Source organism: Typha latifolia, chromosome 1 (assembly GCF_019914945.1).
Source record: "Typha latifolia isolate L0001 chromosome 1, TyphaL0001v2, whole genome shotgun sequence".
Lineage (NCBI taxonomy): Eukaryota > Viridiplantae > Streptophyta > Magnoliopsida > Poales > Typhaceae > Typha > Typha latifolia.
Window position 1 is genome coordinate 8,767,793 of NC_133086.1, and position 21,106 is coordinate 8,788,898.

The 21,106-nt window shown below is 37.5% G+C and overlaps 3 protein-coding genes across 4 annotated transcripts in view; 1 reads left to right on the forward strand and 2 right to left on the reverse strand.

Annotated features, from left to right (window-relative positions):
* The window catches only part of LOC140796033 (L-arabinokinase-like), a 49,001-nt gene extending 40,525 nt beyond the window's left edge, over nucleotides 1–8,476 (reverse strand). Inside the window, exons 1-5 of the mRNA XM_073148909.1 lie at nucleotides 8,148–8,476; nucleotides 7,705–7,812; nucleotides 7,551–7,619; nucleotides 7,343–7,426; nucleotides 7,098–7,174 (exon numbers count right to left, since the gene is read on the reverse strand). Coding sequence (XP_073005010.1) covers nucleotides 7,098–7,174; nucleotides 7,343–7,426; nucleotides 7,551–7,619; nucleotides 7,705–7,812; nucleotides 8,148–8,255 — 446 coding nt within the window. The 5' untranslated portion in view covers nucleotides 8,256–8,476. The remainder of the gene's footprint in view (nucleotides 1–7,097; nucleotides 7,175–7,342; nucleotides 7,427–7,550; nucleotides 7,620–7,704; nucleotides 7,813–8,147) is intronic.
* A 2,387-nt stretch (nucleotides 8,477–10,863) lies between these two features.
* LOC140799074 (methyl-CpG-binding domain-containing protein 2-like) lies at nucleotides 10,864–17,505 on the reverse strand. The gene is made up of 5 exons (XM_073153220.1): nucleotides 17,315–17,505; nucleotides 14,805–15,396; nucleotides 11,758–11,811; nucleotides 11,402–11,574; nucleotides 10,864–11,308 (listed from the first exon to the last, which is right to left on the reverse strand). The coding sequence occupies exons 2-5, from the start codon at nucleotides 15,374–15,376 to the stop codon at nucleotides 11,064–11,066; spliced, it is 1,044 nt and encodes a 347-aa protein (XP_073009321.1). The 5' UTR covers nucleotides 15,377–15,396; nucleotides 17,315–17,505; the 3' UTR covers nucleotides 10,864–11,063.
* A 2,832-nt stretch (nucleotides 17,506–20,337) lies between these two features.
* Nucleotides 20,338–21,106, forward strand: part of LOC140795718 (nuclear pore complex protein NUP160) — a 49,937-nt gene continuing 49,168 nt past the window's right edge. For both annotated transcript variants that reach the window (XM_073148450.1, XM_073148459.1), the window contains exon 1: nucleotides 20,338–20,632. In XM_073148450.1, the coding sequence (XP_073004551.1) occupies nucleotides 20,436–20,632 (197 nt within the window). In that variant the 5' untranslated portion in view covers nucleotides 20,338–20,435. The remainder of the gene's footprint in view (nucleotides 20,633–21,106) is intronic.

The window sequence follows — 21,106 nt, forward strand, 5'->3', positions numbered from 1 at the left end:
GTAATTTTAGGAAATGGATTTATTTCTTTAGAGAGATGACAATTTCCTTAGAGAACCTTGGTTTTGATTGGGGATTTGTGGGTAAAAATATGAGTTTTTTGGTGAATTATGACGAGAAATGATTGAGTTAAAGATAGGAGAAGATATGATTGTTTAAATCTGACCTTCTTTTGACCATTTAGATGCATTCATTTCTATTGGCTTTTAGGTAATTGGCAGTACCAAAGAGAGCCCAAAATTTGCATTTAGCCCTAATTGCTTAGTTACTAGAGTTAATATTAGATGTAAACTGTGGATTTGTAGACAAACAGGGGAATCACTATAAGACAAACTGTCAGAATCAGAAAAAAAAAATTTGGGGTGGTTGAGATAGGAGGGTGCACGTGCTCTGCACGTGCAGCCCCTCCCCTCTCCCTCTCCGGCACATGACAAGGCGCAAAAAGAAAAGAATTTTATTTAATCCGAATCGGATTAGATTTGATCATCTCTTAATCTATAAATTAAACCCTAAATTTTCTTTCTCTCCCCTTAATCCCCTCAGCCCCCTCCCCCTCCTCTTCTTCCCCTCCTTCGTTTTCTTTTTTTGTTCTCACCGTCGGAGTCGTCGCTATGGAATCGAATCGCCGGAGCGCCGCCGGAGCGATCAAAGACCACCATACGACTCGTTGATAAGCCCTCTCCCACCCATAAATTTTAATTAAAGTTTAATAAAGAAAATCGAAAATACCTAATTTGGGATTTCGGCTTCACCGGCGAATCGACCGGCCCGGCGGCTTTGGGTCACAACCGCATCGTCACCGGAAGCTTCGTGCTCCAAGCCCGGTGTCGGTGATATCTTCTAGGGAGCCCTCGTGGCTACAATCGACGTTGGCCTCGGCGTCGGCCGTTGGTGGTGAGTTCTCCTCCACCTCATGAGGACGACGAAGTAAAGAGAAAGAGGGAGAGAGAGATGGAGCCAATCGTGACCCGCCGCCGGCAAAGTCACCGACGGCCACTCTCTCTGATTTTCTTCCCTTCCTCGCTTCGGACGCGAGAAGGGAGAAAAAGGGGTGGGTTGGGCTTGGGTTTAACCCGAGCCAACCCCTTTTTCTTTTGAATTCGGGTTCGGGTTTGGATTTTGAATCCACATACCCAACCCGAACTAATAAATTGGATGGGCTGCGGGCTAAACCGCAGCCCAATCCATTTTCTCGGCTGGGCCTTGGCCCAGCCCGATTAGTTTCTTTTGGCCGGGCTTCATTTTTTGGAATGGGCCAGACCAGCAGTAGCCCAGCCCAATCCAATGGATAAATTAAACCCATTTTAGTTCTTTTTATTTTTTAAATTTTAAAAATATTGATATTATTCAAATTAAAAATTTTATTATTATTTATTATTTAAGGTGGTGATTTTAGTACATGCGCTAGAGATTTGAGATTTCGGTTGTCTTGCCTAGACTCAGGTGAGTGGATTCACTCACATATTTATTTTATTATATTTCGTACATTTGTCAGACAATGTAAATTTTCTATGCAAATTATCTATTTCACCCTTACGTGCAAAAATTTAATTGCTACAATTTCTGTGTGCAAATCTATTTATTTTATCTATACATGCGAAAATTTAATTGTTATATTTTCTGTGTGCATTTAATCATTATATTCAGTGCATCACCAGACTTCGTGCAAATATTGAAATTTGTGAAAATAAAAAAATAAGACTAGTATTGGTATGACTTAGAGAACAGTCCCGGTATAAATCGCTTGCGATTTTCTGTGGTGACTCAAGTCTATCTGGAAGTCCAGGGGAAAGTCCTAAATCAGATCACTACGGTGACTTGTTTAGGTGACTCTGGCGAAGTTAGAGAACAGTCCTAGGATGAATGAGAAATTTTCTAGGTGACTCTAACTTCTCTCAACGGTTAGAGAAAAAGATAGAGTGTGTTGATCACATGGTGATACCATCTGATAACCTTAACCGGATCAGCTATTAAGAAAAGTCCCGAGCGTCATCTCGAGGTGACTTCTAGTTGATATGGATCCACAGGGTTAGACCCATTGAGACATATGACAGTATAAATATTGAAAAGATGTTAATATGTTGAAACCGTGCAAGGTTACAAGTTGTAACTCTTTCTATTGTTATCATTGTTATAATTTAAAAAGCATGCATATTGCATATTGCATATTGTTATGGATATTGTTGCTTTTAGTTTAATTTTATTCAGCATTAATATGATTTAAAATTTATTTAGTTTTCGAGTGGATTCCACTCACTGAGCTATAGTTGTTGGCTCATAGATTCATTTTTTTGTATTTATTTATCTATCTCAGGTAATAGTCAGCGGAGCGACTGAGCGAAATGTACCCGGACTCCACCTCCACTTAGGATTCACCTATTTACTTTTCCGCTCTTTTGAATTTTATGCTTTAGATTAGAAGATTTATTTATTTCGTTAGAGACTCAAAAACAATAATATTATTTTATGTTTATTGCAATTAGTATGAAATTTAATAAAGCAATTTTTTATTTCATTTATTTATTTGCCATCGTACTCGTAGAAAGTATTATTAAGGCTTCGTGTATCTCAAGCATATTGAGATGCATGGTCGGTCATGATTCCTATTTCAGGTCGTGACAATATTGGTATCAGAGCCAGGTTTTTTGTTATCCTAAATCACCCTTAGTGTTGTGTGGAGGTCCGGTGGCATAAGCTCAGGTTCGTTATGAAATTTTTATTATATTCAGTAAAATTATTCTTATCTTATTTATAAATTTTGAAGGGGCAATATGTATACGCGTCGTCGTCGAGAGAAATATTCCTTATTCGGGATCAGAAACTGCTGCTACCCAAGCTCCTACTCCTATCCAGACTCCTACCCCTGCCCAAATCCCCACTCCTGCCCCAGTTCCTGCTACTCATACAGTGGTATCAGTGCTTCAGACCCTTCTTCAGGCCATTGGAGGACAGTCATCGCAGACTCCAGCTACATCAGAGTCAAGGCCCTTTAGTCTAGATAGGGGTACAGTGTTTGAAAAAAAGTTTAAAGGCATCTCTACCTGCCTTTAGAGGGACTACTGATCTGATTGAAGCAGAGGCATGGCTGCTGCGAATCGAGAAGGTATTGCAAGTATTGGATTGTTCAGAGGATCAAAGGGTTGCCTTGACGACCTATATGTTTGAGGATCGGGCAAAGCATTGGTGGCAGATGATTGAGCGCCAGTACATTGGATGAGAAAAGGAGTTGACCTAGGAAAACTTTAAGAGGATTTTCTTCGAGAAGTACTATCCTCGGACCTTAAAGAAAAAGAAACATGATGAGTTCTTTGAGCTAAGACAAGGAAGCATGTCTGTGGTGAACTTTGAGGCGAAGTTCACCGAGCTGTTGCGATTTGTTCCACATATAGCAGCGAGCGAGGAAGAGAAAGTTAGCTTCTTCGAGGGTAAGTTGCGGCCAGCCATCAAAGATAGGATATCACTATTCCAGTGTCAGACACTTCCAAAAATGGTGTCTAAGGCACTCCTCGTCGAGAGAAATATTGGGGAGCTTCGCCAAGAACGAGAACAGCAGCATCCACAGAAGAAACCGAGGGGGTACCAAGAGCAAAGCAAAGGAGGTGGTCAGTCGTCTAGACAACCCTTGAGGGCCGGGAGTGGACCAAACCCTTCTGGGGGAGGTCCCAAACAGAGTCAGTTTAATAATTGTACGAGGTGTGGATGCCCCCATTCGTCTAGTGTTAGGTGCAATGGAGTACCCCGAAGCTGCGACAACTGTGGAAGACCCCGCCACTTACCGAGAGATTGCAGAGCACCACGTGGGGGATGGCGTCCGATTTCTCAGTAGGATCAACAGCATCGACCGTCCCAGTCTTGCACAGCAAACAATAGGCCTCCAGCAAGTAGCGGAAATCCAGGAGCGAGGTCGGAGAATAAAGGAAGAATTTATACCCTGACGCAGGAAGAGGCTGAGCACTCACCATCCATGGTGCAAGGTACATTATCTTTTTCTTCCATACCAGCTAAAGTCCTTATAGACTCTAGAGCCTCACACTCTTTTGATTCACCTGATTTTCTTTCCTTATTACCTATTGCACATGAGATTATGGAATCATATTTAGCAGTGACTACACCCATAGGGAGGACCATACTTTTAAATCTTATTTGCATATCTTGTTTAATAGAGATAGACGATCTCATGGATTGAAGTCTTTCTCTTGCTCGAACTTTATGCGTTAATAAATTACTTAGTGAAATAGATCGCTCCTCATTAATTTTACTAAATATGATGTGGATCAAACTCTAGAACTATAGATGTTGATGCAGACAAGTGTAGATAGGAGAACTACAGTATCTACCTTCTATCCTGATGTGACATCAATTTCTAATTAAATTATTTACTTGCTTTATTAAAATAAATATAATATTTGCCTAATGTGAGGGGATGTACGCACCATTTTGCTTGGCCATTGGATCAGTTACTAGACTAGATAGTCAATTATGGCTGGGTAAGACTACGTTAGTGAGTTAGCACAACCTTTTGGGAATCCTCAAGAAAACTCTTAAAAGACTTTTTCTCAACCTTTGAACTTTTCAACATAGCTTAGCTTCTCAAATCTTTGGATATTCGAAAAAAAACCTTTGGATTTCTCAATATAATTCATTAACTTCTCAACCTTTGGACCTCCAAAAAAACATTTGGTCTTCCATCCTTCTTTATGGACTATATGCAACCACTAGAAAGAAATCATCTTTTTGAAACTTATCAAAAACTTTTTGTAAGTCCAAATTTATATAGTGTCAATTTCGTGGAAACAAAACACTTCAAAATATGATGTAAAATTTTTATAATGTTTAAGTCAAGACAAATGACTTATGAAAGAATACTCATACGAAGAAAATTTAAAAAATGGAATTAAAATCAAGTCAAAATCAGCATGTTCAGTATTGCGGTCCTTATGCAATTCAAAGCTGGGTGCGCACCAATTAAGTTTTAAAACCCACTCAAACTTGATATTTCCTTATGAGATTCTCCTAGTACAAATTGCATAGGTTCTTCCATACTTCTTTAAGAGATCCAGAGGTAGAGCAAAGCATTCATCCATCCAAGTATCCCTCACCTAAAGGAGTTTCAAATTTCTATCATTGTGTGAGAAATAATTTGAGTCCAAGTGTTAGTCAAACATCGTCTATAATTTGCAACACTTTGGAAGAGTTAAACCAGATGTTAGAAGGAAAATCAATCTAGACAGAACTCGAGAAATTTCAAGTTCATCATAAGTGAGTTCCTACTTTCCTCGTGGAGCATACTTTATACCAAAGAGTGTGGAGAGCAATCTACGCATGTTCATGAATTAGGATTCATCAAAGTTTGATTATCAAGCACCAAAGGGGTTGAATTGAGTTGTCTGCATCAACATCTATAGTTCTAGAGTTTGATCCACATCATATTTAGTAAAATTAATGAGGAGCGATCTATTTCACTAAGTAATTCATTAATGCATAAAGTTTGAGCAAGAGAAAGACTTCAATCCATGAGATCTTTTGGAGCATGATGAGAGTGGTTGTACGTGAATCTTATAATTATACTTTGAATATAAAATAGACTAATCTATGAGGTTGATCAGATCCATATTTTTTTCCTCTCTATTCGAGGCAGGTCTTCTATGTTATAAAAATTATGATCATGTATTTGCCATGATTTAAGTTTTATATTCGTATTCAGTTTCCCTTTTCTACTGTTACTCAGATTTTCGCACACTGACTTGATATCAGTTTTTATAGTTAGAGTAGAATTGGAATTTTCATCTCCTACTTGGTTTCGGTTTTCAAAATTTGATTTTTTCAATTTTTTAAATCTAGTAGGACTCAATTTTCCTAAATGGACTTGGAATTGATTTTTTTACTTTAACTTGGGGTTTGGATATCTCTAAACCCAATCAAACTAGGAATCATATTTCTCTCTATAATTTCACTCTTCCTCTTCACAGGACTTTCTATTTTCTACTCTTTATTCTACATTACTCTTTCCCATAGTCCTTGTGGGTTTTCTTCCTTTATCTCCTCTCTATATCCCACAATCCTTGTAGATTTCTTATCAATCTACCTTATCACACTGGTCCATTATCATGTTTTTTTGTTGTCTTGACTCTTGAGGAATTTCCTACAATAGAACGAGAACTATTAGTACCCTGAGTTGAACGTGAAGGCAAGGCTTAAGGCTAAATACTCTCATTCACATTCGACTTAGATCTAACATAATCTGCTACTATTTAATTATTTATATACCTTATTTCGGTCCTATATCCTGCAGCCATCTATGAATTCTTAAATCCTAGACCTATCTTTAGTATCTTCTTGATTGATCTAAGTCTAGTAGTCAGATCCATTGTTCTCTTTGGTCTTATCTTTTGGTTATAAACTTCAAATTTGTTGGTTTGTTAAGTTTAAGCTAAACTGGATTTGATCTTGCTTATATTTTAATATAAGACTTTATGATCAATTTTGTTTTTGTTCTCTGTATTGCTGAATTCATTTAGCCTACATTTGATCACATGTTCTCTAACGATTGTTCACAATTTTGGGGTGCAATATAACCATCCAAACTCTCCTAAATCCACTCGTGGGGTATAGGCATTTGTTAAATGACCATCTTAACTATCAACAGATCATTTGATAATAAAAGGAAGAACATCTATGCAAAGAAATAAAGGACTCATTTGGACAGGGGGAGATCTTCTGTTGGGAAATTGGATAGGTGATGTGCTGATCAGGATGGATGGGATGAAGTGAGGGTATCAGGGAGTGATTACCACCTACAAGGCTCCAATAGGGTGTAATTGAGGTCCTCACGGAGTGTCTTTCCTCCCTTTTCTCTTTTATCACTGCCCCTTCAATCCTCCATCTTTTAAAAGAATATATTTTTCAGAAGTACAGAAAAATTATTAGCACCTAGGAGTTGCATATTGTGCAACCAAATACTGAGGATGGAGATTACAAAAACTATATCTAGAGACCACCAATAACTAGGTTACTCCTATATTTTTTGCGTAATGAAACATATAGTGGACACCTATGACACCAAACATAAGAGGCAGTTATAAACATAGTTAATAGTTACCTGAAATTTGTGACACAAACAGACCGAATTCCAGCATTTGCTGCTGCCCGACATGCGACAGGAACAACATCTGAGACCTGTCCAATACAATGACATTTCAAACAATACATATGTCAATAAAGAATGAACCTCTTTAAAAAACCATGACTACATGAGATACCACAGATGTTGTCGGTGCATCATTATTTATTTTACTTATTCCATGCTAACGGACAATCATGTATAGAAAGAATATATGCAAGTACCACTAAATCAGCCTTCATCGAGTTCAGCCATGCCACCTCAGTTGCCAAAATTGAGTCTCGTGGGACCACAGCTGTCTGATGATACTGCACTCAGATTGGGGAAGAGGAAAGTAAGTAATATGAAGACCATCGAGAAGCAAATGATTATCAAAGACTCATTTACACAAGAAATGAACAATAAAACTGAGGGAAGAGAACTAAACTATACCTTCTCCAAAGAGGCAAGTCTATCCACTGTTAAAGCATCAGCTTGCACAGCTCCGCAATCAAGCAAAACCTGCAATGCAGAATGTCCAAAACACTATTTGTATAAAACTACTTAAGTTTATTAAGTAGAAATCAACCAAGTGTGTGTCAAAAACCTTGCGGATATGAAGATTGGGGGATTGTATCTCGGTGGTGAAGACAAAGTCCGGAGCACCGGTAACCACGTGAACGTCATGCCCAGCTGCAATAAGATGGCGCACAACCTACAAGAAAAGAACTCGTATCTGATTTGGTCTTTTAGAAATCCTAAACCACCAAGTAGATTTCTACCAACTTCATCTAAATACACTATCTTAACAATCGAAATTGTACAGAAATTGAGAGAATATCCACAAAACTTGGTAAAGGTTGCAACTTTCTCTTAAATTAACAATAGCCATCTGCTGGCTACTCAATTTTCATTCTTTCCTTCTCGCAATTGAACGACTGACTTCGAATTATACCGTTTTCTATCATCAAGAACGAAACGAAAATATATATATACTAAAGATTGCTATTTTCGAAAAGAACAAGAAAGAAAACTAGGATGGTTAAGCACCTCGACGACTCGGGTGGCGTGGCCGAATCCATGCCCGGTGACGTAGTAGGCGAAGACGAGGTGCTCCCGAGATGCGCAGACCCCATCATCTCTATCCGTAATCCTCATACTTCTATATCGATAAAGATCCTTCTTTTATTTTACTCCAGATCAAACAAACAGAGCAGGAAGAGGAAGAGGAAGAGGAAGAGAGAAAGAAAAAAAAAACCCAAAACCCGAGAGGACCAAGAGCCAAGATGACAATATGAAGACGACGAGGGCAGGAGATAGCGTAAAGAGTTACGTCTTCTTTCTGCGAATTCGTCGGGAATAGAAACCCTCTCAAATGCAAATTGCAAAAGCTTCTCGCTTTAACATTTATTGTTCTAGTTCAATCGTTCCCAAAATTGAGGCGCGAATAACCGCATTCATAGTACTACTTGAAGCCTAAGCAAGCTTTAATTCTCGTGCTGCCTCGTGATCCTGAAACTTGTTGTCCAATGATTCCACTTTTATTGCAGAATAAGTAATCTAGTAAAATAGTGTCACTTTCATGAATATTTTGCAAATGAATTCCACCTTATAGTCGTAATAGTAAAGATCTACTCGTTACAATCATATATTTTATAGGTATATAGTATAAACCAAAAAAATATATGCTACAATAAATTTTGACCAAACTAGCACTCATCTCAAAAGGCACCCCTCAAGCATATTATCTAATGCGGATGCTGTTGAAATTTATTATAATTATATATTTTATAGGTATATAGTATAACTAAAATTTATATTAATTTAATAATATTTTTACTAAATACTGATGCTGTTAGAATTTGTTATAATCCTAGATTTTATAGGTATATAGTATAACCAAAAAGTATATGGCACACCCACTGCTTATATAAATGTCTGAGCTGCAAACCTAAAATAAGTTTTGACCAAACTAGCCCTCTTTGCAAGAGTCAATCCTAGAAGACATCAGCATAATTAAAAAATATTATATTGCAAGAGGATAAACTAAAAGGATAACATAGGATAAACTATACGAAGATATCAATTTGGGATCTACGTTGGATAAACGAAGGGCACCACCCTGGACCCTGGTGGTAATAGTATATCTCAATTTATAATTAAAAGAGGAAAAAAAATCCACTTTAGAAACGGAGACGACCGGTATATCAAAAACTAAAGCGAAACTATCTGACCAAAAAGTTCACCAGATTGCATCTAGATCTTTGTGGAAATAGGGAGAGGATTTACGGCAACCACACGAGTGGCGTGGCCAAAAACATGGCCGGTAACGTAGTAGGCGAAGACGAGGCGCTGCTTCCTTTCGTCGTCACCAACCTTCTCCTTCGATGAAGCCGCCATCAGAATAAAACGGAATAAGGTTGAGATAAATGTCGACTGTCGAGTTCGATTCATTAATGGAGATGGATAATAATATGACCGCGTCTTTGTTACAAAATCTCGGTAGGATAACGGAGGATAAGGACGGATAAATTTTTATACTATTCGTGGAAAGAAGTGAATAGTGCATGGCTGTCTTTTCCTTTCCTTTCCTTACGTTGCTGGCATGGTTGTGTTGTTGCCAAAACTGAAAATTCCTATATATAATATGCTTTAATCACAAAAGAAAAGAGAAAGGATTCTAAACGAGGGTCAAAGATCACATACTTGCAAGAGAATCATAGCATATTATTATGGAGATTCTTAAACTAATACAGCGGTTCAGATTTTAGTAAGTTCATTTGAATTTTAGACCGAGTTACCAGCTATTAATTAGAACAGTAAAGAGTTAAAATCACCATTCTTTATCAGCTTAAGATTTTAAGAGCAGACGTGCATTAACATAGTATGCAAGAGGTCCCAATAATTAATGACCCCTGAGGCTTAAGATTGCTGTTACTGTGGTTGTATCAAAGGAACAGAGAAGTAAAATCACGTGGAGAAAGTAAGAGGAAGGAAGCCATGGCCGGTGACATAGCAGGGAAAGACAATGATATCTCCTTCCATTGCCAACTTTTTGCTTCTTCTCTGGAGAATAGGAAGGTTCCATTAGAGGTCAATGGATAGAGCTTACAAGAATAGTGAGACAAGTCAACTAAGAGAGAGAGGAGGACGAGAGAGGATTGAGTAGAGAAGTGTGAGTCCAGCGTCTATCAGTAACAGATAATATTTATCAGATCATGCATGAACTAAGCAATAGAGAGAGAGAGAGAGAGAGAGCTTAGTTAAAAATGGGTTACATCTTATCCTCATTAATCTTATCCAAGTTTTGTTGAATATTGAATGTAGATTTGCCTAACCTTTGACTCATATCCATATGCGAAGAGGCATTTCTATCTCATATCTAAGACTTGGTCATAAGTATAGTCTTAACACCTATTATCTTCTCAAAATTTTCGATACCTTACCATTACTCTAATTATATTCATATCTTATTCTGATATTCACATATACACTGTGCATATCCGGCTGGATATTGGATTAGATTTTTTTTTCTCATACCTGTCACAGATTGATGTTCTCAGGCCACACGGCAATCTAGATTTTTTTTAGCATCAAATAATTAAAACTGGGACATATCCCTAAAAAAATTCTGAACCACTAATTTAGTTGAACAATTAAACACAGACTTGTATATAATTGTGTTGGTATGGTACTCCAGATGAAGAGAGGAAATATACAAGTCCAATTCTCTTGAAAGCATAGATGCAGCAGCCTTGAAACAGCATTTAAACTCTTTAATAATTTCACATTCATCTATGTTGTTATCCATCTATTGCAGAACTTTTTGTGTACTGCATATTCAAGCTTACAGAAAATGGTATATATACCAATACATATTGTTCCTCCCTCTCCCCTTTACAGAAAGGTCACAGCAAACAAGAAGCCCACAAACAAAAGAAGAATGGAAGAGTAGGATTAAAACGATTACAGCCCGAAAGAAGTGTTTCTGGACTGTGGAGTGTCTTCTAACTTGATGTTCAGCTGATCGCAGACAGGACTGTTTTGCATTTTTCTGGGTGTAGTCTTCAATTTTTTCCTCTTCGCTGGCGGTGTTGAACGTTCAACTTGCCCAAAGTAGGGTGGGGCCTCAAAGGATGAAGACAAAGAAGCTTGTTCGCCCATCTGAAGCTCTCTGCATGTAGGGGGCGCAGCCCAAGATAAGGGACGCACTGAAGCATGGACATGTACAACACTCAATCATTAGATCATTTGTCTCAATCATAACTATTAAGCATGCCATAACTTTCACTTGAGGTACAAACCTTCTTCTGGTTCAAGAGTCTTTGGCAATCCTGGATCAGCCCCATCACTAGGAGTTGACTGATGTGGGGTGCGCTTTCTCACATAGTTCTCTTGCAGAGGTTTAGGAATCTGGAATGAAAATTTAGATAAATGTACACCTTGTCTAATGTACTCCGGATTTTCCATCAAATACCTACATGTTGTTAAAGAAGATAAGAAATCAGTCCAAATCAACTTTAAGTACACCGGATCTTGTGCAAGGCGAAATTAATGATACACTAAAGAGCTGTTCTTACTTCTTAATGCCTAGTCTTCAAAAGCAATTGTATAAAGTAGTAAAAAGATAAGGTAAGAATGGGTACGTAAGCTAACATACTTTTGAACTTCGACCATAGACCTTAGTTTCTTTCCAGTGGGAGAAGAATAATACCTGAAAAGTTTATGCCAACAAATTTATATCAAGTTGCACAATAAAGACAGCACAAACTTTTTAAGAAGCAAATTAGTGTGTGTGTATATATATATATACAAGGGGTGCAATCTTAAATAAACAACAGTGGTAACTTAAACTCGAAGTTCCATAACTGGCTTTGCATTCTTTTGGATAGATAAACCATAAGAAATCATCAACAGTGGTAATTAAGGATGATTGATGACTTATGACAGCCTGCAATACCTATCGCCTATCACAAGTTCATCTCCAAGCATACTTAGTTCCAAATGACCTTTGTGTTAGTTTAGAGATGTTTATAAATTACAAAAGGAACGACAAGTTTAACGTTTCAAAAAGAAAGAGGGCACGCTACTTTTCCTATCACTCTACAACAACGACACTATGCTACGATACTCATGCCACTCTTTCTAAATTAGGATAATTTTACCTACACCCCTAAACTATTATTGTTTTCCACATCTCTCTGAACTCTTTTTCATCCAAAAAAACTCCTCTGAACTAAGTAACTAACTAACTACATAAGCTCCCTGGACTAAAAATTTTCTTAGTTCAGTGGTCTTTGTGGATAAAAAATAATTCAAGAGTTATATGAAATTTGGTGATAGTTCAGAAAGTCTAAGTGGAATGAGCCCTTCTAAATTCAATGATGAACTACCACAACTATACTTTTTCTGAAAGTATTTCAGTGATCGACTTCAAAGTCTAATTAATTAAGCTGCCACCAGATGTTGTGTTGGGAAGACCAAAGAAGTCCAACACATCTGCAATCCAAGAACACTTGATGTTGCTAAAAGGATGTGGCCCTCATTAGAAGTGAATGTCCATTTGGCAGAAATGATTAATATAACCAACCGGAATCCTTGAGATATAAAAGGCTCTGTTTGGGAACCTGTAACCTCATAGAGAAGGGAAGTTTAGAATTGGCCTATGATTTTACACGAAGTACCTGAAAATTTATGCCAAAAAGTAAAGAGTGCATATGCAGATCAAACTATCCGTGAGCCCCAAATAACAAAGCTGATATAGACTGCAGTTGTACTAAGGATTTAAGTCTCCATAGTGATGCCCACATCTATGATTCTCAACCAATCATAAAATGATAAAAGAAGGTACCTCAAAAGATAAAAATAGATACATGTTCCAAAGTATTGCAAGTCAATTCTCACTTCTAACTCTGAACGAAAACTGAGATTCTTCATTAGCTTGGCCTAGTGGTGCAGGAAAACAACTGATTGTTTCAGTTCGGCAAGGATGATATACTTAACCGACATCAGCAATTCTAAATGGATGTTAGATTCTCAGTCAAGAAAAAAAGAGATAATTACTTGCTGGAGGAATAATAAGCTGATAACAACGATGATCATACCAGTGACACGTGCCGTGCCGTGCCACCAACGGCACGGCACGTCTCGACACGACCCGCCGTTCTAATGACACACCCTTGTGTGCCAATTGATCTTCAATAAACTTTTTAGGATATTTAAAAATGTTTTTAAGTGTTCGATATGTCAATATTTAGTTTTTAATAAATATATACACTAAAAGTTTAAAACCTACATTATAATATTTTACCTTTAGATTATTTTTTATAAATGACCTATTTTATTAAAGATAAAGCAATAGTTAAATAATAATATTATCTAACACATACTCTGATTTAAGATATTCATTAAAATTAATATTAATGATTGAACACTTCATAATATAATTAAACACATAATATTAATTGATAATAGTTTAATAATTAAAACTAGTATCTAGTTGAATGTAAAATGATGAGAATCAAAGACTTCATTTGCCGGCACAAGAATAACACGAAAATGTTGTATTAAATACTGTCGATATTCTTAAAAACACATTCACTAATAGTATTGTTCATTGTAATATCTCACGTATTATTCATACAAATAGAAATTTTATAATTTCCCTATAATATGATATGGACATTGAACATACACGAGAATGAACAGCACTGACAGAGGCGCAGACAAACTATAAACATATGCAGATTGTGGATATAGAGTATAATAATAATGTTCTAACTATGGTGAGTGTAATTGATATGATGGCAATTATAATAAACTCATACCATCCTGTGGGTGCACCTCTCATAATATCCTGCTACCTACAAACTCAAGTCCTCTATAAAAATAATAATTCTTTGAGAATGTTGTGTAACAGAGACGCATGCCTTATTTCCATCATCACTGCTACCAGACGGAGTTTCATTATTATCACTATCACCATCATCATTATCATTATCATCAATTTTATCTAAGTATTCTAAATGATTAATTAATTTGTTGATTTGATAATGATTGATGAAAATATAATAAATTTAAAAAAAAGGCTCCACAATGGCATAATGACCGGCATAGCTCGACACGACACGCATGCTGGTTGACACGGGGCGTGTCGACCAACAAGGCTATCCATGTAATAACATAGTAATTATAAATCAACTTCTTTTTCGTTTTAATAACTTTCAGGGTAGGATTTAAATACTTATGATAATAATGATAAACTTCAACATTAAAATGATTTCATGTTACTTTTACCATCATTACACATTAGGCTGAATTATAACATTGTGATATTCATGCTTCTCTTTTGAAACTCCATTTATTAATCGCAGCAACTTCATTTTTCCTCAAGTACTTCTGCAATCAACTCCAAAGTTTAATATATATTGAAGGTTCAACAAGGAGGAGAGAAGGAAAGGAGGTTTAGAAGATTTGCAGTCCAAGAAGATTTGATGGTTCTAAAATTGGCGAAAGGCATGGCCATCAATGAAACAGATTCCAGAAAAGGATCAATATAGCAATCCAAATCCTTAAGATATAAAGGATCTGTTTTGAATGTTGCCAACTTGCCACTATAGAATTTTCAACCCGACATAAGGAAGACGATCATTGGTTAAACAATTAAATTTGACAAGTGAAGCTATTACAAGGAGTAGAACTACGTACACATCTGCGAACTTGGTGCTGCCTTCACCTCTGATTCTAAGCAATCTCTCCCAACCAGGAGGGGGCTGAGCAATATTGGGTTTGTCAATTGCCCAGAGCCTACTGCCATCCTGTGATATATCTGTTGGATCTTCACATGATATATCAGGGCGCCATTCACGAGCTCGTTCACATCTAAAAGGTTCTTCCAGAATGCTCTCACGTATTTCTTCGTACTGCTCTTTTGTCGGAATAAGCCTCCACTTAAAACAATCTGCGCATTGTACTGTGAATGCCCCAATGGAAGGCAAAACTCGGCTAGACGAATTTGATGGTAAGAGGCTTCGGGAGGATGAATCAGGATTCTCTACATTATCAGTAACTGCTACAGCATCTTGACTTTTATCATTTGCATCAGGGTTGTAAGTCGCCAGCTGATTTGATGCATCTTCAGTGGAAATATAATATTTATCTTCCTCTTTATCAACCTCAGAAATGTCTAGGGAGACTTTTCGGCTCTTTTTGGAAGGTCGTGGAGATTTAGAAATATCTTTCTTAGGTTTAGGGAGAACATCTTCCAGATTTGACTGCATTTGAGTCAATGATTCTGTTCCTGTTGTCAGAAAACATAGGATTCCGTAAATATAATTGTGTGTCAACCCTGAAGTAATGATTTTTTAACGGTTGCGAAGCTTAAACTGCAAAGGAGGGAAAACTGAGGACAATACAATTGTGTGTCAGAACAGTGTGGACTAGAATTGCGATGCAGGTAGACATATCTAAGATATGGCAGAAAATAATGAAACTGCATGTATGCCGCCACTGGAAAATAAGTAAAATTTACATCCGACCCGTCATAAGGATGTAAAAACAGAATACACCAGTGCATATGGCAAAGAGATAATACTTCATGAAAACATGCTTCAATCGCCATGTCATATGGCAAAGACAAATTCATACATACTAAACAAGTGCAATAACATGTATTTACTATCTCAAACTGCTAAAAATGATCAATACTTTTGGCAGTGTAACATAAGTAGAATTTTGAGCAGTGTAAGAAAGCAATCCAGCTAAGCTGCCGCATGAAATAACGCCATCAGTTCCAAAGCTACTGTGACATGAGCTTTCAAAAATCATAAGTATGAATGTTGATAGCTTAGTTAGTTGATCATTCTGTCCACTTAACCACTTGAGGTGCAAAAAGTTATAACAAATATCTCCGACTAGGAACCTTCAGAACTTGAGGGTTACAGTTTGAAAGTGTCCAAATACATGCCAATGCCACAAATAAATGAAATCTCCATTTTTGTAGACTTTAAGACATTGTCCGGTTCTTAATAAAGGGCACGGTACAGGTCTAGCCTAATATATAATGTCTTTCTCCTGTCAATCTCATGAAAGCTAACAGCATCTCACTTAAGCATGGAGGTCACAGACATAGATGATGAGCATCTTCAGATATTTAAACCCATGGAGAGCAGAAGATGAATGCTGTCATGAAAGGAAGGTGAGAGATACAACAGAGAAGAACTTGTAAAGGGATATAATAAAATTAAGAGATATTGATCTTCCTATGGAAAATTGAAACTGATGAGAAGGAACTCAAGGAAAGAAAGAATGGTAGTTATACATCATGTTAAGGTTGTTGTCTATATGAAACTAACGACATATAATAAACTTTATATATAGTCTTAAATCAACCAATAATGCTATTGACAATGTTAATGCGAAATATCTGAACAGAAGAGGCATACTGTATATATAGGACCTCACAAGCTCCAATTAGCTCTCAGAACCACTTTGCAAGTTTACTCACGTCATCTGGAATCTTAGGGGCACGAATAGAGTGCATATTGTTGGTGATGGAGCTCATTTATCAAAATCAGAAAGCCAAATACGAATTCAATTGACTCTCACAAGAAAAGTGGGATGTAAAATCAGATGCGTCATCCAGGCAAATTAGGCATGAGGAGTATCTACCAATGCAGAGATGCCTTGGTCGACTATGAGTACATTTTCAAAGAAGTGCGGAAAACAACCCCCATTGGGAGATAACTTAATAGAGATCCTTAGATGACCCAAAAAGAAAGAATCGGGAGCTGCATGGTCAAGAAAAGAGGAGACTTCTGATAATAAGGAAATCCAACAAAATCAGGATCTATGCGAGACCCTACTGGTTCCTTTTTCTTGGCTTCCACCAAGAACTAAATCGAAGCTTGTAGAATTCCAATATTGCTTTCATTGTTCATGTGCAAACAGAACAAAGCATCATTTCCTCATCCTAATGACTTCAAATTATTACAAGTATTGGATTTGTATTAATAGTAAGAAGAATAAAAATAAGGCCTTGTACCTCTATACCAGTTGGAATAACAAATAACTACCTTCCATTTAAATTCTATCATAACAGAATACAAAGATGCACACTTTCAGGCGCGACACGCCTAGATCCGGCAAACGAATCACAGATTGATCAAAAACTCGTTTGAAATTATAAAAAAGAAAGAAAAAACAATCATCCCGGCTACCTGAACCAAATCCAGCTCCGGAAAGCCGATGACGCGCCTCGAGGTCCACCGAAAGAGATAGAGGAGTGACCGATCTCTTTCTTCTCTGGCTCGATCCTCCTCTAGGGGGGAGGACTGTCAGACAGAGAGATAGGATGCGCTCAGAGCGTTGCTTTCTCCCTTCTCTTCCATGTGCAGTGGGGAGAGAATTGGTCTGCGAAACAAATATGTACCAAATTATATTACCAGATGCAAATAGTAATATTTTGAGTAGATAGCAAAACGGGCGGTGAGATTGTCGGGTACAATGAATCGTTCTTGTGATCTTGTCAGATGTTAGCCTTGTATTGGGCCTCAAAACTTATTTGTCGAAATGATCCGCCCCCTTAAAAATTAGTATCTTGGTCTCCTCCTAACACGTCGGTTGTTAACTCTTGGGCTCAAAATAAAAATATATAAATATATAAAATGCTAAGTTTATTGTGACAGTGGACTCATCAAGTCTTCCTATAAAATGTTGATAAGTTTGTATCTTATTTAAAATAAACAGTTGATCTTCTTATGGCTTTTAGTTTTAATGTAAGATACTAAATAGTTGGGATTTTTTTCTTCTTCTTCTTTTGTTGCATTTATGAAGTGGATTCAAAATAGACTATTTACATAAGTAAGCATGTGGAGACTCTTCTACAATTACAATAGTGGGCATGTAATTATCATTGTTCTAACTTTTTTATAACTTTGAAGATGATCAGCATTTACATAATATTTTACAAATAAATAGAAGCTAAATATGCTAAACATTTTAAATTTTTTTCTTATTTATAGTTTTGGCATTATATTAAAACTTCAACTTAAACAGATTCAACTTTACCAACCAACTATGGTAGAGTTGGTGGGTACCTTTTTCGTGATCAAAGAGATCATGGGTTCAAGTCCAACCCCAAGAAATATTGTAGCAGTGCGATTGGCTTAGAGGAGCAGGGTCGAAATTGTTTGGTGACTTGGTGATTTAGCTCGACTCAGTTGATGGCTCGATGGTGCAGTTAGATTAAAAAAGCAGCTCAGTAGCGCGACAGCTTGGAGCAGATCTTGGTGGCGTTTTGTAACAACCCAACCCTAAAAAAAAATTAATTAATTTTGGGCACGACATGGCCGGCCTCGTGCCCATGCAAGCTGGTAATGCAGCTTGCGTGGTGGGGGCGCCATGCGCCCACTGCCGCTGCCGCAGCCAATGGGCTGCAACTAGCTGGCCGCGGTGGGCCCCGGTGCTGCCGCTACCCCTCCTCCACCACATTCCCTCTTTCTTTCTTTAAATCTCTCTCTCTATCTCTCTCTCTCTCTCTCTCTATCTCTCTCTTGGTCACCTTCTCACTCTACTCTCTCTCTACTACACTCTCTTGCACTCCTTCCTCTCCTCGTTGCCGACGTTGACCCGCCGCCACCTCCCCGAAGTCACCGCCGCCGGTGAGATCCCTCATTCCCCCTCTCTTTCCTTTTCTTTCTCTCTCTCTCTCGCGTTCGAACGCACAAAAGACGTTCTCTATATGTGTGAACGCAATGCAGGTGTTCGAACACATCCGACCGCGTTTAAATACACATTTTGCGTTCTATATTTTTGTGAACCTAATGCAGACGTTCACAAGGGCGTTCAAACATAACCTCTTTAACGTTCGAACGCTACCTAATTTATTTTAATAAAAATAAATAACTAATGTAATAAGAAAAGACCATAATTAAATGTATCAATATCCGAGATCAGTCTAATCAAATGCATTATAAAATATACTCAATTGAAATAATATCTAAATAAGATCATATAATTATGCTGGAAGCCAAAACATGCATATACATAATTATACATATATCCTAATTTGATAAATGCGTCTAAGGGATAAGACTACTCACATCTGATCAGAAGACGCAAACCACATATCTCTCACATCTGTCAATTAACCGAGTGACAACTCATTACTAGCAATATCCACGGGGTCTCAAATAAAGGGGTTCGAAGTCTGAAAATATTTATATAATATTAGTTGGTCGTTTATCCAATTAGAATTAGTTCAAATAGAATATAAAAGTTTATTAAGTTTAGAATCACTTCTTTTATTTTGTACATAATCTGATCCACATTATAGGTACGATTCAAATATAACATATTATTATCATAAAATGCTAGTTATAACATAAGGAGAAAGGTTTATTTCTTTTTATTTAAAAAGAAAGAGAAAGAGAAAGGGATATAGAGATACAGAAAGAAGAAGGAAGAGGAGGAAGGAGGAAGCACACCAGCGTTGGTAGCACGGCGGCGGCGACGGTGGGTCGGAGATGGTAGCAACGAGAGAGAGAGAGAGAGAGAGAGTTTGAGGGAAAGAGGAGAGTGAGAGAGATTGAAAGAGAGAAAGTGGAGAGAAGAAAAAGAGAAAGAGACAGTGGGGAGGAGGGAAAACGATGGCAGTGCGGGGCCTACCATGCCAGCTAGCCATGTGATCTTAGATTCGTTGGAAATCTCTTTTCAAGGGTGACAACATATCCAAAATTTAGGTAGATCGAAGGATTAGATTATCCGCAGCTTCCTTCGATAGTTACGTTTGTAATCTAGTCTAGAACCATTATGGATCGGATCAAACCGGTTCATAACAGTATTCTACATTCTTAGATATAGAAAATTCATAAAAAATATATATAATTATAATGTCAAAATAGTATTATGAAATACAACTAACCAAACACTTGTTTACCAAATATATTATTATAAAGTATAACAAATCAAACATGTATTTAAAAAATACAACATTATAAAATACAATTAACCAAATAATTAATTTGTTTATCTATATACAATATCTAGAGAAACCTGTATTTTTTAATATATATATATATATATATTTTTTTTTTTTTAAATATAAGAAACCAAACAACCCTATGTGTAATAGTTAAGGCTATAATAAAATAGATTCCTTTTCGTATTTACCTAAACAGCTATTTTGGTTTAAAAAAAAAAAACTCCAAAACCTCCACAAAAGCTGGCCCAAAGCCTTTAGAACTAGACCCTCGAGGTACTTCGTCCCCTCTCCTCCGTTCAAACCCCCTCCCAAAACCCTTCCTCCTCTCCCCGCTTCCCCTCCTCCTCCTCGTCGCAATGGCGGCCGCGGCCCGACCTCTCGGCGGCGTCGAGGTCCCCTTACCGGGAAGCGACAGGGTCCGCTGGGTTGAGGTTACCGTCCCCTCCTCCACCTCATCGTCGCCGCCTCCGCCGCCTCCCTCCAACCCCTTGCCCGTTCGCAACGCTTCAGGATGCCACGTCATCGTCGACGACCCTCAGGCTTACTTCATTTGGTATCTCCTTCCTTTCTCCGCTCCTTGTCCTGTGCTTTACATATGGATTTGGACTTATTTTATCTACTAAAGCGATCAAGAATTGGAGCAGAGTGTGATTTATCTTTACCGCTAGCTTTTTGGGTTGTTCTTAGATTAGGGGATTTTTGTTTTTGTTTTTTCTTAATATTCAAAGGTGTACTAGTTGGTACTTAAGTTTTGTATCTACAAGGGACTCTATCATCTTGCTGCAGTAGTTTTTTAGTTGCTAGTTGCTATGTCATGAACTTGATCTAACCAGTTTGGGGCCTCTGTTAAACTTTTTGCTTAGACTCTGACACGAACTCCGGTAATCATGGACAAAATTATAGGTATGAAAAAAGAATCAAGAAGAAACGGTGAACTAATACACAGTAATTTTATGGCTTCAGAATTAATCCTTTACTGATACCTTTAGCTTCATGTGGTTCCTCTAGCTTCAAAATTGCTTTAATT

Coding starts and splice junctions, on each gene's coding strand:
- LOC140799074 (XM_073153220.1), bottom strand. CDS start 15,376: ATGCAGTCAAATCTGGAAGATGTTCTCCCTAAACCTAAGAAAGATATT. Junction 11,812..14,804: donor AGCACCAAGTTCGCAGATGT/GTACGTAGTTCT, acceptor TAAACTTTTCAG/GTATTATTCTTCTCCCACTG. Junction 11,575..11,757: donor TCTATGGTCGAAGTTCAAAA/GTATGTTAGCTT, acceptor AACAACATGTAG/GTATTTGATGGAAAATCCGG.